General features: G+C 39.2%; 1 protein-coding gene across 1 annotated transcript in view; it reads left to right on the top strand.

Annotated features, from left to right (window-relative positions):
• LOC108785133 (opsin-5-like) overlaps window positions 1-7,521 on the top strand; it is a 13,755-nt gene extending 6,234 nt beyond the window's left edge. The window contains exons 2-6 of the mRNA XM_018554149.1: window positions 95-300; window positions 1,412-1,509; window positions 4,554-4,660; window positions 4,848-5,071; window positions 7,051-7,521. Coding sequence (XP_018409651.1) covers window positions 95-300; window positions 1,412-1,509; window positions 4,554-4,660; window positions 4,848-5,071; window positions 7,051-7,521 — 1,106 coding nt within the window. The remainder of the gene's footprint in view (window positions 1-94; window positions 301-1,411; window positions 1,510-4,553; window positions 4,661-4,847; window positions 5,072-7,050) is intronic.
• The last annotated feature ends 5,064 nt before the right edge of the window (window positions 7,522-12,585 follow it).

Genomic DNA, 12,585 nt, shown 5'->3' with positions numbered 1-12,585 from the left:
AAAGGAAGAAAAAAATGCACAAAACGAAAAATGATACACTATTATTGTCTGTACAACAATCCTTGCTGGTGTTTCTTCTTTTTGCTGTATCTAGGCTGGCTATCATGGCTGGGAAATGGAGCTGTAATCTGCCTAATGTGTAGACGCAGACGAAACTTTGATTCCCAAGATCTGTTGACCTTTAACCTTGCTGTGTCAGATGCAGGAATCTCCATTTTTGGCTACAGTCGGGGAATAGTGGAACTGTTCCAAGGTTTAGACAAAGATGGATTCTTCATCAACTCACTCTGGACTTGCAATGTAAGGAGCATACAATCTTATGGAGATTTGATAATCAGTTATTTTATACATGTTTCTTTTATTCATACTTAAAGCCCAACTCCAGTCAAAACTTATTGTTTTAGATAGAGTAGTGAAGTAGAGCCTCTGTTAGATTTCCAAAGCCTTCAAAAAAGCATATCCAAGTGGCCTTGATACTTCTAACACTTACTCATTTAGAGTAATAAAAAGTGCAGACATTCAATCAGCTCACTCGCTGCATCTAGGATGCTTTCGGCAAACAAGGATCTCCTCCATTAGGTCCAAGGAAGTCACTCAAAGCATAAAAATACAATGGGAGCACCAAAGAAAAAGGGTAAAGACTCCAAAGAGGCATTATAGTTCTTTAGCAACATCACATAAAACAGACCATGCATTTCAAGGACCTTTAACAAGGCTTAGAGGGACTCAGTAAAATGGATGATCAGATGAATATTTGTGTTGCTGATAAGTGATGGGAACAAGTGTACAGTATATGTCAGTATAAGTTGAGACAGTCGAAGTTGAGCCCTGATGAAGAGGGTGTGTTGTGGCTGTTTTGTGTGATGTTGCTAAAGAACCACCAAAAAAACTATTAAAGCTTTTTGGACTCTTTACTCTTTTGGTTTGTTGTATCTTTATGCTTTGAGGTTTGTATTGTCATCTGTGTCCCTTGTCATCTGTATCCCTGTTATGGGGGAATTCACTTCCAATCCTGTTGGGACAAAAAAAAATGAGAATCTCTCCAATAGGGACAAACATTTTTTTTTTAGCAGAGTGAAGAAGGGCTAGAACTTTTGTTTTTACTGCTTTCTATACGTTCCTACCCCAGTGACAGAGGTATCAGAGGGACAGGAAATGGTTAAAAAAAAGCTCCCCAATGGGTTCACATCAGATGTGTTGGAATTTTTAACTCTTCCCACTCAAATTTATTTTTGGGGCTGGAGCTCTGTTTTATAACATTCTTAAGTAATTATGTTTGCCTTTCTGTTTTTCTGATCCCTTCATTCAAAACATGAGAATGTAAATGTAGTTCTACAGGAAACTAAACCTTGTAAACTGCTTTGTTTGAATCCTCCGCACTCTGTCCTAATTATCTGTCTTGCTTTATTAGGTTGATGGCTTTCTAATCCTACTCTTTGGTTTGATTAGTATTAGCACTCTTACAGCAATCAGCCTTCTACGCTATGTGAAGGGATGTCAGCCACTCAGCCTAGATAAAATATTGCATATTTAAATTGTAACTCCAGCTAAAACATTTTTTTCTAGTTCTGGTAAGAGTGTGGAAGGGTTAGTATGGACTGTGACACCATTCGGTAGATTCCCTCTCACTCTAAATCCTGGTTGAGGATTGAAGGCCCAAAATTGGAATGGAGATTAGCAGAGGCACCCACAAAGGAAGAATTTGCTTGGAGGAAAGTGTGCATGAAAGATTGATCTTTATTGGTTATAGAACATACGTATATAGCCCCATTAATGCGTTTCATGGTGCTACAATGGCAATTTCTTCAGCAAGGTGTGTTGAAACATCATAAGGTTGCAGATGAGTCAGAGACACATTGAGAGCCCCAGAGGAGTTCCACACTCTGCAGCCTTAAAGTATTTCAACGCATCCCTCTGAAGAAGTAGCCAGTGGAGAGCCACAAAATGCATTAATGGTTTTAGATATGTATGTTCTATGACCTATAAAGATCTATCTTTGTTGTACAAGTTCCTCCAAGCACCTCCTTCATTAAGAAGTGCCTCTGCTAATATCCATTCAAATTTTTGGGGGCCTGGATCCTTGACCACAGTGTGCACCGGGATCCAATTGCTTTCCAAAAGAAAAACCCAACAGGCATTGAGCACTAACGTCCTCTGTGCAGATAGAGTGATATTCTCTACATACTCTCCTTTCACTTACCTTTGGGGGGGTCTTGCAACCCACACAGATGTGAGAATCAGATTATTATTTTTCCAATTTTTCATTACACTAATCCTACCTGCTACAAAATGACTGCACCCAAAACGATCTCTCCTATAGATATTTACCCTCTCTTTTTCCTCTACTCTTCATCCTTCAGAACATTTTAATCCTCTATATCCTGGTGACTGCTGTCAGCAGGGCAGAAGTTGAGAAGCAATTTACACCTTTAGAGCAGTAAAGGGGAAATCTTCCAATGGGGACACTTGTATGGTGGACAAGTGTTAAAAATAAGATTTCTCATTTCAGGACATATTCTCTAATTTGTATTGTGTCATTCAGCCAGGAAGAGAGAAGAAATCTGTCCATCAGGAACTATTGACAGCTGGCTCTGCCTATCTAGAGGCAGAGCCAGCTGTACCCGACCCCTCCCCCGTTCATTCCTCCAGTCTGGAGGATCGGACAGGGGAGGGGCGGGAATCACTGCAGGGAGCCATGAGTGACAGTCATGGCTCTCTGCAGGGACAGGATCAAGAAGTGAGCGAGCGACGGTATGTGTTCGCTCACTTCCCGACTATGAGAGTGATTTCCTCATAGTTCTCCTTTACATTTACATAACTGTTTCCCAGAATGCCAAAATGTGTGTTTGTATCCTTCTTTGTTACTCACGAGCTTCTCTCATTGAGTGGAATGTTTGTCCAGACTAGTGATGACATTATTTGGGCTTTAAAGCTTATCTAAACTCAAAAGTAAAAATGTAATATATTGCAACTCACCAATTCTTAGATGTGGTGGCTGCATTAGTTTTCCTTTTTTAAGGCTTGTGTTCCTTTATTATCTCTTGGTGATCCGGCCAGTAAAGCCTGTTAATTTTCAACTTCCTTTAACAGATCAAGCTGTCCAGCAAGAGTGGCAGATAGAGGGCTCAGACAAACCATTTAACACTGACATGGGTGCATACATCACATTTTGTTAATTTACTGTATGTAAAATCTTTATCCCAAAAGGAAAAATAAAACTGTTGCTGTATCTGTTTAAAAAGTGTTATCTGGAGTTCAGATTTAATTTGTTAGACAAGTCCATCTAAATTTGCTAGTGCATCTAACACCACCCTCCCGAAAAGAGTGACAGTGCTGCTGTCCAAGGGTGGCTCCATTGCTCCTCCATAGACTTGAGTCACCCTAAGACCTGAAGTGTGTTACTGGCCGGATCACCAGGTGACAATGAAGGAAAAAAGCCTAAAAACACAGAGAAATTCAGACATGAACCGATAGCATGAAGTTTACCTATGTGGTACAATTGTAGACAGATATTTAGAACAGGGACCTACGGCAAATCTCACTACTGACAAGTATTTGCACCAATAACATTTTAACAAAGGGGCTGGTGTATGAACTACCTAAAGTTTTTCTAAAGCCAAAACATATTTTTCTTTTTGGATACAGCGGCGAGGGTTTGGAACATCTGTCATATTTACAATGATGTATGTGTTCCCAGATTCCCCCTCTCTATTTGTTCAGGTGACCATTGTTAGCAACACAGAAAATGATGGGAATTCCAAAATATAACGGTTGTCAGTGGAACAGGTTGTAAGCCAAGGACTGTGTAAGAGGGGTATTTCCCTCACTCACATATCCTGCTGTATCTCTGGGACAGGAAGTGAAGGAAGATCTCACCAATAGGATACAGATGGCAAAAAAAAAACTTCACCTGGTTTCAACCATTGCCCACTAAAATAAAAAAGGTTAGCTATATATATATACTTTCTTTTAAGCTTGTAGGTTAATATCGCTTATGTTAAACCATAAATATTAATCGTTGTTCTTCTCACATTATATGTAAGAGCTTCGTACACAATTATTGAAGCTGAACCCCAGATAGATATAAGAAAACACCAGTCAATACAGTTTACAATATATTCATTTACATGTATTCATTTTTATTTTGTGTAAGTCCCTAAAGTTGTCTTGGTGTCAGCCTTTTGCACATTAGAGTTCAGACTAGAAGAGGAAGGAGCAGTGCTAGGAGCCAATCAGGTTGTCCTGTATGCCCATGTGTTCACAAGAACCATGCTAACAGTAGGAAAAAAGAGACAAATTACCTCAACCGTCCTCTGCTGCTCCCTCACTGTCCATACAGGGGCTGAGGGTAGGGAGGTGACCTAACTGTGTTTGTTAACTGCATTGGAGGAAAGTAAGGTCACAAAAACCTGCTCTGGCAGGGCTTTATAAACTTAAGTGGACAAAATGATGAATCCATTATCAGGTACAGCTCCCATATATCTATTTCAACTGTGTATTTAGCTGTTTGCGTACAGTTGAGCTTTAATCAAGATGTGTGTAATGTCTTTTTCAGCTCACTTAGTAGACAAATGTTGTGCCTCTGTGACTATCATTATCATATGGATCTCAGCTATCATCTGGTCTGGAGCTCCACTTCTAGGCTGGGGCAGATTTACAGGTAAGTGAATGGATGTTGATATGGTGATAATTAATTTGAATGTTATCAATTTAAATGGTATCACTGGCATCAAGCTGATTACTACAAATTGCTGAAGATAAAACACTTCTCTATATAACAGGGTTGTATGATACAAAACATTACACGTTATAGTTGTGTACATTCTAGAATGTAATTCTCCCTACAGAACGCAGATATGGCACGTGTGAAATAGACTGGTCCCTCGCTACAAGCTCCATCTCATACAAATGTTATGTCATTGGAATTTTCCTGTGGGGGTTCTTCATTCCAGTGGCCATCATGGTCTTCTGCTATGTGTCAATCATCAGAGTTGTTCATGCCAGTCACAGGAACTCCAAGGGAGGGGAGATCAGTCAGCGGCAACTCACCATGGAAAGAGACATCACACGGGTAAGAACAGAGGTCTGTTCTATAAATTACTATGTAAATTACTGACTGCTGTGTCCTTTTTTATAAACAGTATATTTACAAAAGGAAGACTAAATATATAAATTGTTAAAGTGCATCTATAGCCATTTTCGTCAAAATTTTGGATAGGGTAGGAAATGTTAAAAATCCCTGCCATCTTTTCCATTTGTGTCCCATGCACTGGATTTCCCATCACTTCCTGTACTATAGACACAACAAGAGGAAATCTCTCCAAAGTGATCATATATATTTAGATTAATCTGTGACAATCTCTCTGATTGGCAAATACTGACATCAACAATGGGGCCCTATTTCTCCCACTGACCCCAACAATGGGGCAATATTCATTCCACTAACAACAATAATGGGGCACTATAAGGGCCGGCCTTAGGTGCCATGTGCAAGAAAGCTTTACAGTGCCCCTAGGTGACCACACCCCTCAGTGGCCACACCCATTTCTCCAATACCTGCATCTAAAGCCTCCCATTTTGTTAAGCCCCAAAGAAACAGATTAGAAAGTATGATATAAAAATAAAACTTTCATTTAAAAGTATTAAACTTGTAGGCACAATATACATATTCCTATTAAATAAAACAACAGAAGGCAAACAAGTGGTAAACAATAATGTCAAACTAAAATAGAGTCTATAAAAATAAAGTGTCAGCATGTCATGCCGACCCCTTTTTTTAAGTATGTGCATCTACTGTAGTGCTCTCTACTAACACCCATTAGGCAGCTGTGAGGCCCCAGCGTGTGCTGAGGAAGCCATCTAATTCGCCTGCCTTCAGTGCAGCTTCTGTACCCTAATTGATTGGTGCAGCCAGGCGGGCCGAGCAGAGCAGTGGAGGGAGAGGCAATTTTCTAGGGGGGAACAAATTGCCCCTGCCTGAATCTGCCACTGTAGCAATGCCTGTTGCCATGGCGCCCTGTGTGGCCACACAGCTCGCACATCCAAAAGGCCGGCCCTGGGCACTATTCCTACCACTGACACCAACAATGGGGCACTATTCCTCCCAATGACACCAGTAATGGGGCCCTATTGCTCCCACTGGCACCAACAATGGGGCAATATTCATCCCACTAACGCCAATAATGGGGCACTATTCCTACCACTGACACCAACAATGGGGAACTATTCCTTCTATTGACACCAACAGTGGGGCACCATTCATCATTACACTGATACCAACAATGAGTGCATTATTCCTTCTCCCGCTAACCTCAGGCCCTAGGTCATTTTTCACTCCCACTGCTCACTGTCCCTGTAGCATTTTTTACATCCACTGACAACCATGTCTAGGGCATTTTATACTCCTGCAGACCACTTGTGTGTTACATTTTCTGATGACCCCAAGTAGAGGAGGGCAATAGTAGTGCCCCTGGAATCTGATCTCTTCTACCAGATCACAAGCTTTAAGACTTTGTAAGGAACTGTTTTATATACTGGACACCACTGGGCCTTATTCTCCTACGGTTTCTTTTGGCATTATGTGCTTCTTCTATATTCCTTTTTTAATTAACAGATGCTTTAAAATATCTATTATTCATTCTAATAATTCAATGTAGTTGAATTAAGGTATTATACGTTGACTTCTAAGGGCATATCATTTTATCATAACTATTGTAATTTTCATTATAAGTTTTATTTGTATTCAATCACAAATACCATGGAGACTGTACCATTGCCCTCATTATCCAAAGCTTTTGGTTTTAGCACACTGAACTATAAGTAGTCTTTTGTATTTTCTTTTTATCATATAATAAAAGCAGAACTGATGTGCCTGCTGGTGATAATAAAATGCACTCTTATAGAATATAAGCCTGCAGATAGAGCTGGCTGTTAAGTTGGGCAAATTTGTTTTAGGCCAAGATTGTTTAGTAATGTTAAATGGTTGTCTAAAACCTTTAGTCAAATGTATTACTAAAACGTATTTTTTCTTTGTTGCCTTTTGTTCCTTAGGTATCTTTTGTTATCTGCACAGCATTCTTACTAGCCTGGTCTCCATATGCTGTTATTTCTATGTGGTCAGCTTGTGGTTATCAGGTGCCAGCACTAACTAGTGTGGTGGCCACACTGTTTGCCAAGTCAGCAAGCTTCTACAATCCCATGATATACTTCGGATTAAGCCCCAGATTTCGAAGTGAACTGAGGGCCATGATGTGCTGTTTTCAGCAAGAGAAAGATTTACCTATGAGGTGTGAAAAAGCAGCAGTTATCTATGAAGCAAAAAAGATGCAACCAGAGGATCGCAACCAGAATTCTAGACAAATAGAGAACAATACACTGCTGACTATTAGTTCTTCATCACAAAGGACAGATTTGGTAGAATCTCCTGATATCTCTGAAATGGGAAAAACAAAAGACAGAATTGACAATGTCAATACGGACATTACGTTTGACTTTGAGATAGGGCACAACATATATTTATAGATAACTCCTAATTCATACACTTCAGATGATTGTATGGTTGTGATGTAGATGACACATAGGTGAACTGACCTAGCAGCTGCTGGAAATAGGTCGACATGCTTGTTCTGTTTGATCCACTTCTCCATGTTCTTTGGAGCCTGCCTTGTCACTATCCATAACTAGAGACAATGGGGAAATTCTGGGAAGAGTATTCAAATATTTTCTTTTAACCAAAATGTTCGAATTTCAATATATGATTATCTTCACATCTAAAATAAAGGATAGCAAATTTACATTAAGTAAATGGCTGAAGAATTCTCATATCCTGTTCCATAGGATTGGGTTTTTCTGGTCAACTAGAAAGTCAAAACACTTACATGTATCTACTTATTTATAACTCCACTTAAACTGGGTATACCAGGCTAGAATTTTGTACACATTTTCATATGGAAAATATCATCAGAACATTCAGTATTGCTATCAGAGACTTGACAATTTTTGTCTGATGTTAACATTCCATTTTGGGATGAATGAAGTTTCCTGAACGAAAACCACATTCACTGTTAGAATTTTGTTCTTTGAGAAAAATGTTCTGCCCTGCTCCTTCATTTTTTTTTTTTTCACACTAAGGTTGGAAACGATTCTTGATTCATTCTCACTATTAGAAAATTAAACAAATGCTCTGAAAACAAACATTTTCGAAGGAATTTCTAACCGTGTAAACCCCTCTTTAGACTTATACAATGCAAGACCAACTCCTAGGGGCACATCAGAAACTCTACGTCCAAGAAGTAAACTGGTTCCCAAATAGCTTGGTGGTCCACAAGAAACATTCAGTTGCTGCAAAGAAGTTTACCCATCAATGTTTGTAACTGCTCTAAACTACCACAACGTTTCAGTAGAATGTAATAAAGATAATTTATATCTGACTTGATAGCTGTTATGTATGCACACCATATTTATTTGCACCAGGTAACTAAATATACTCATAATCCAGGACCGACACCTTTTTCCTGACATACTGTATGTACATATGAAAAGCTGTACTTGGAAGCTGTAGACTTTTACTAAATTATTGAATATGAAAGATAAAAGCACAATGTTTAGCTAAATTGGGGAAGGGTTACAACCTCTTTTATCTCACTTTATGTCTCCTTTGTAGGAATCTCCCCTCATTTGCTGTTCCGTAACAGGACAGGTTAGAATCTCTGCCCAGGTTTTATCACTATAGGAGGCTGATTAAGGAGTTAATCTTCACTCACTAGATTATGTGAATAATTTCTTGCGGTAATTTACTCATGAGAAAATACATTTCTGTTCACTTTAAATACCCAATCATGTGCAGATGAACTAAGTAACCAAGAATTTTCTTTTCCCATGATTGGTTAATTGAAGTGAATATACACACAATTTATTGAAGTTGTGAAGACGAACAACTTCTTTAGTAAATCCGCCTGTATGTATCTTTCTGCCCTGTTGATAGCTGTTTTAATAATTTCTTGTCTTGATGTCACAGAGATATAAAGTGAGGACAAACCTACCCAGCGGAGTCACAGGCAGCAGTAAAACCTAGCAGACATTCTAAGGCTTCTGATAAAAATAAATTACTAGAGATGTTTTTTAGGCTTAGAGCCCATTCACACCACTAATGATGCAGTAGTACACATGTGTTGTGCAGTCTGTTAACGTGTTAAATGGGGTACCTAATGCACTGAAAAAGGCACATGTTCAATTTCTGTCACCTCTATTGGCACATCCATTGGCATGTGCGTGTGTGTTGGGATGCCATTTTAGAATGAATGGTACCGCGTTGCACCAATGCATGTAATGTTTCTTGCCTTCATGCAATGGTGTGATTGAGTCCTTCAGTTACCATAATTGTTTTTTAAATATTACACTGACCATTATGATACACTCAGCTCAATCCAATTGTCCATTTTCTATTGGAACGTTAAGGCCCTGATCATACAGTTTCACTGCAGTAACATGCATTACGAGCGTTGATGTGATGCAGTGCTATTCATCTTCAATAGCACCCCAATGCACCTTTCAATGTTAATGTACTGCTATACACTGCTATGCACTGCTGAAAATGTTGCCACCCCGCAACATTGGTTTATAGAGGTAAAGTGCCATTTTCGGCTGGCGCCCCCCCTTCACTTTTCGCCCGGTGCCCGCGCCCCTGCTGCACCCCCGGTTGTTACGCCACTGTAGAGGCCTCATTGTCCTCTCCTTTCCTGATTGGGTGTTTAAGTTCTTACAAGAAATGTAAGATGCTAGCCAAGCCTACAACTGGGTTCTAATCATAGAAAACCCCCCATACGTATTAAAATACAAAAAATATACCAAACAGGGTTAGCACCCCTGAAATAGTTACATAGTATTTGAGGTTGAATAAAGACATTAGTCCATCAAGTCCAACCTATTAAATGTTATGGATATTTAATATAAATAAAGTACACGGTACCTACCACAAAATGCTAACAAATGTACAAATCATCTCATGAAGATACAGTCTGCTACATACAGTAGTAGAGCAAAGTAAGACATCAAAATACAAGAGCGGTTACTCTCAACTTTACACCCAGCCAGGAAAAGAGAGGACAATGAGGCCTCTATAAACCAATGTTGCTTAGTGACCTCCTTCCTCAGGAGACCTCTCCCCTGAAACATTGGTTTAAAGATCCTCATCGTCCTCTCCTATCCTGGCTGGGCGTAAAGTGGAGTGTAACCGCTCTTTTGATGTCTTACAGCCTGCTACATACAGTAGTAGAGCAAAGTATCTTCATGAGATGATTCACTGCATTCTGTACATTTATTAGCACTTTGTGTTAGGTACTGTGTACTTTATTCATATTAAATATGCATAACATTTCAGGGGTGCTAGCCCTCTTTGGTATTTTTTGTATTTGTATGGGGGTTTTCTATGTTTATATCCCGGTTGTAGGATGACTAGCACCCTACATTTCTTGTAAGCTGTCCTTATGTTTATTCTATTTTTCAAGCGATATCAATGAAATAACGGCCGAAATGAAGAAAATAAGCTTTGTGAATTGACCCCATTCTCACTTATTGTATCTGTTAGGGTCATTTGCACATCATGAACATACAGGAATTAGTGATCTGAATGTCTAAACCTAGATGTCTATGGCCTCCTTAAAAAAAACTGTTGTGCGCATCTGACATTTTTGATCTGGCTATGGAAATGGTATAGAAAATGACAGCACTTCATTATGCAGTGCTGTATTCCTGAGATGTAATAATAATGAAACATGCAGCTAAGTGCTTTGTACTGGACAGATTACTATTACAACAACTGGAGTACATTTACCACACAATGATTCAGCTCGGCTGTAGGATTGGAGCATATATATATACATTATATTGTGGGGAACATGCACCTGGTACATATTGGAAGCATTATGTAGCTTACGGGTGGTCAGGACTCCAACAATGGCACCAGCAAAGCAATTTCTAAGACTTGCTGCAAGAACAATCATAACTAATAAGGGTATGAACTATTTCCTGCTGGTACTATTTACTAAACGTATATACATAAACTACATATGCAATGCCACACAAATAAGCAAACTGCATGCTTCTATACACAAACAGGGATTCTCTGAATAGAAGGGATTACTTTAATGAGTGTTTATTACATAACAATATGTTCTTTCTGTAACAGAAAAATACATGCCAAATTGGTAGTGGTAGCATTCCCCTCCTCATACGCTTCCATCCTAACTTGACATTGCAGAATAGGATGAACTGAAAATCTGTAGGAGCCTCTCATGGTGATACATTTACTTGGAAGTCACTCAATTCCCCTGAATATGGAAACAATTACAATATTACATTACGTTCTTGTTGCCAAATTCAACAATTGTTATTTTGTTATAAGTCCACTGGAGCTGAAGAGATACCTTCTTTTAGCTTAATAAGATACAAGGTTAAACTAGAAACTCTAGGGAGACTTCTTATTTCTGTTACATAGTCTAAAAATACACACAAAAGCTAGTAGACAGGTCAGCCTGTCAATGCAGAAAACTGAAGATTAATCTGATTATATTTGGCCTTTCCTCGTTAATATGCTAATCATTTTTTTAAAATATAACTCTTACATTTTCATTAAATATCTTATTTTAGATCTGGTGACATCATCACTGGGTCTCTGCACTGTTCTGTACTATTCTAAGCAATGCAGGCAGATCAAGGCTGGTGGGAAGGACCAGCAGGGTGCTGTACATGGCTGCCTAAAAACATCACAGCCCACTCCTTCCAAGAGCCCTTAGTCCTGGTGCAAGTAGTGGGCTGGCTCTTGGGAGGAGTTATGCAAATATCAAAATGCCTAGATAGGTGGATGTTAGCCCTGGGGCAGCCGTATGATCATTCTTAAGGTGGCCATACACTGTACAACCATCGCAAGACCTTAGTCTTGCGATGGTTGTAAAGTGATTAAAAAAAACGTACGATCTGCCCATCTTGGACAAGCAGATCGCACTCTCGATCAAGATAGGCAGATCGTACGTTTTTTTAATCACTTTACAACCATCGCAAGACTGTATGGTTGTACAGTGTATGGCCACCTTTAGTCAGACTGCATTTGCATGCAAACTGTCCTAAGTAACAGCCACATGTGATGCTGAGCCTCCATGTTTGAAAGACTTAGGCTGGGAGGAAAGGTCTAGATCAATAGTCACTAAATGGCTGACTGTGGTCTGGCGGAAGTGAAAAAAAAATGTAAAAGGTGATAAAAAAAAGTTAAAAAATTAAATAAATAATAATAAAACAATAAAATAAAAAAGTGAAGAGTAAAATTAATAAATAATTATAATATAATTTAAAAAATGGTCCAGTAAATGGGAATTCTGGGGGCGCTGCCTGATCCGTACCACAGTCAATAGAGTACCAAGTTCGCACATCACTGAGCTCGGTTGTAGAATCGTCGCTGTCGTCACTTTCAGTGTCTGATGACCAATTTCCCAACGAATCGATATCACTCAATTCTGCAAGTGATTCTAATTTACTATCGCTGGTTTCTACCTGGTCTAAAACCGCTTTTGACCTAAAGGGACGCATTTTGGA

This window comes from Nanorana parkeri, unplaced genomic scaffold (assembly GCF_000935625.1).
Source record: "Nanorana parkeri isolate BGI_ZX_2015 unplaced genomic scaffold, ASM93562v1 scaffold144, whole genome shotgun sequence".
NCBI classification, from domain to species: domain Eukaryota; kingdom Metazoa; phylum Chordata; class Amphibia; order Anura; family Dicroglossidae; genus Nanorana; species Nanorana parkeri.
The sequence above is the reverse complement of the archived record's forward strand: the minus strand, read 5'-3'. Positions and strand labels throughout refer to the sequence as shown.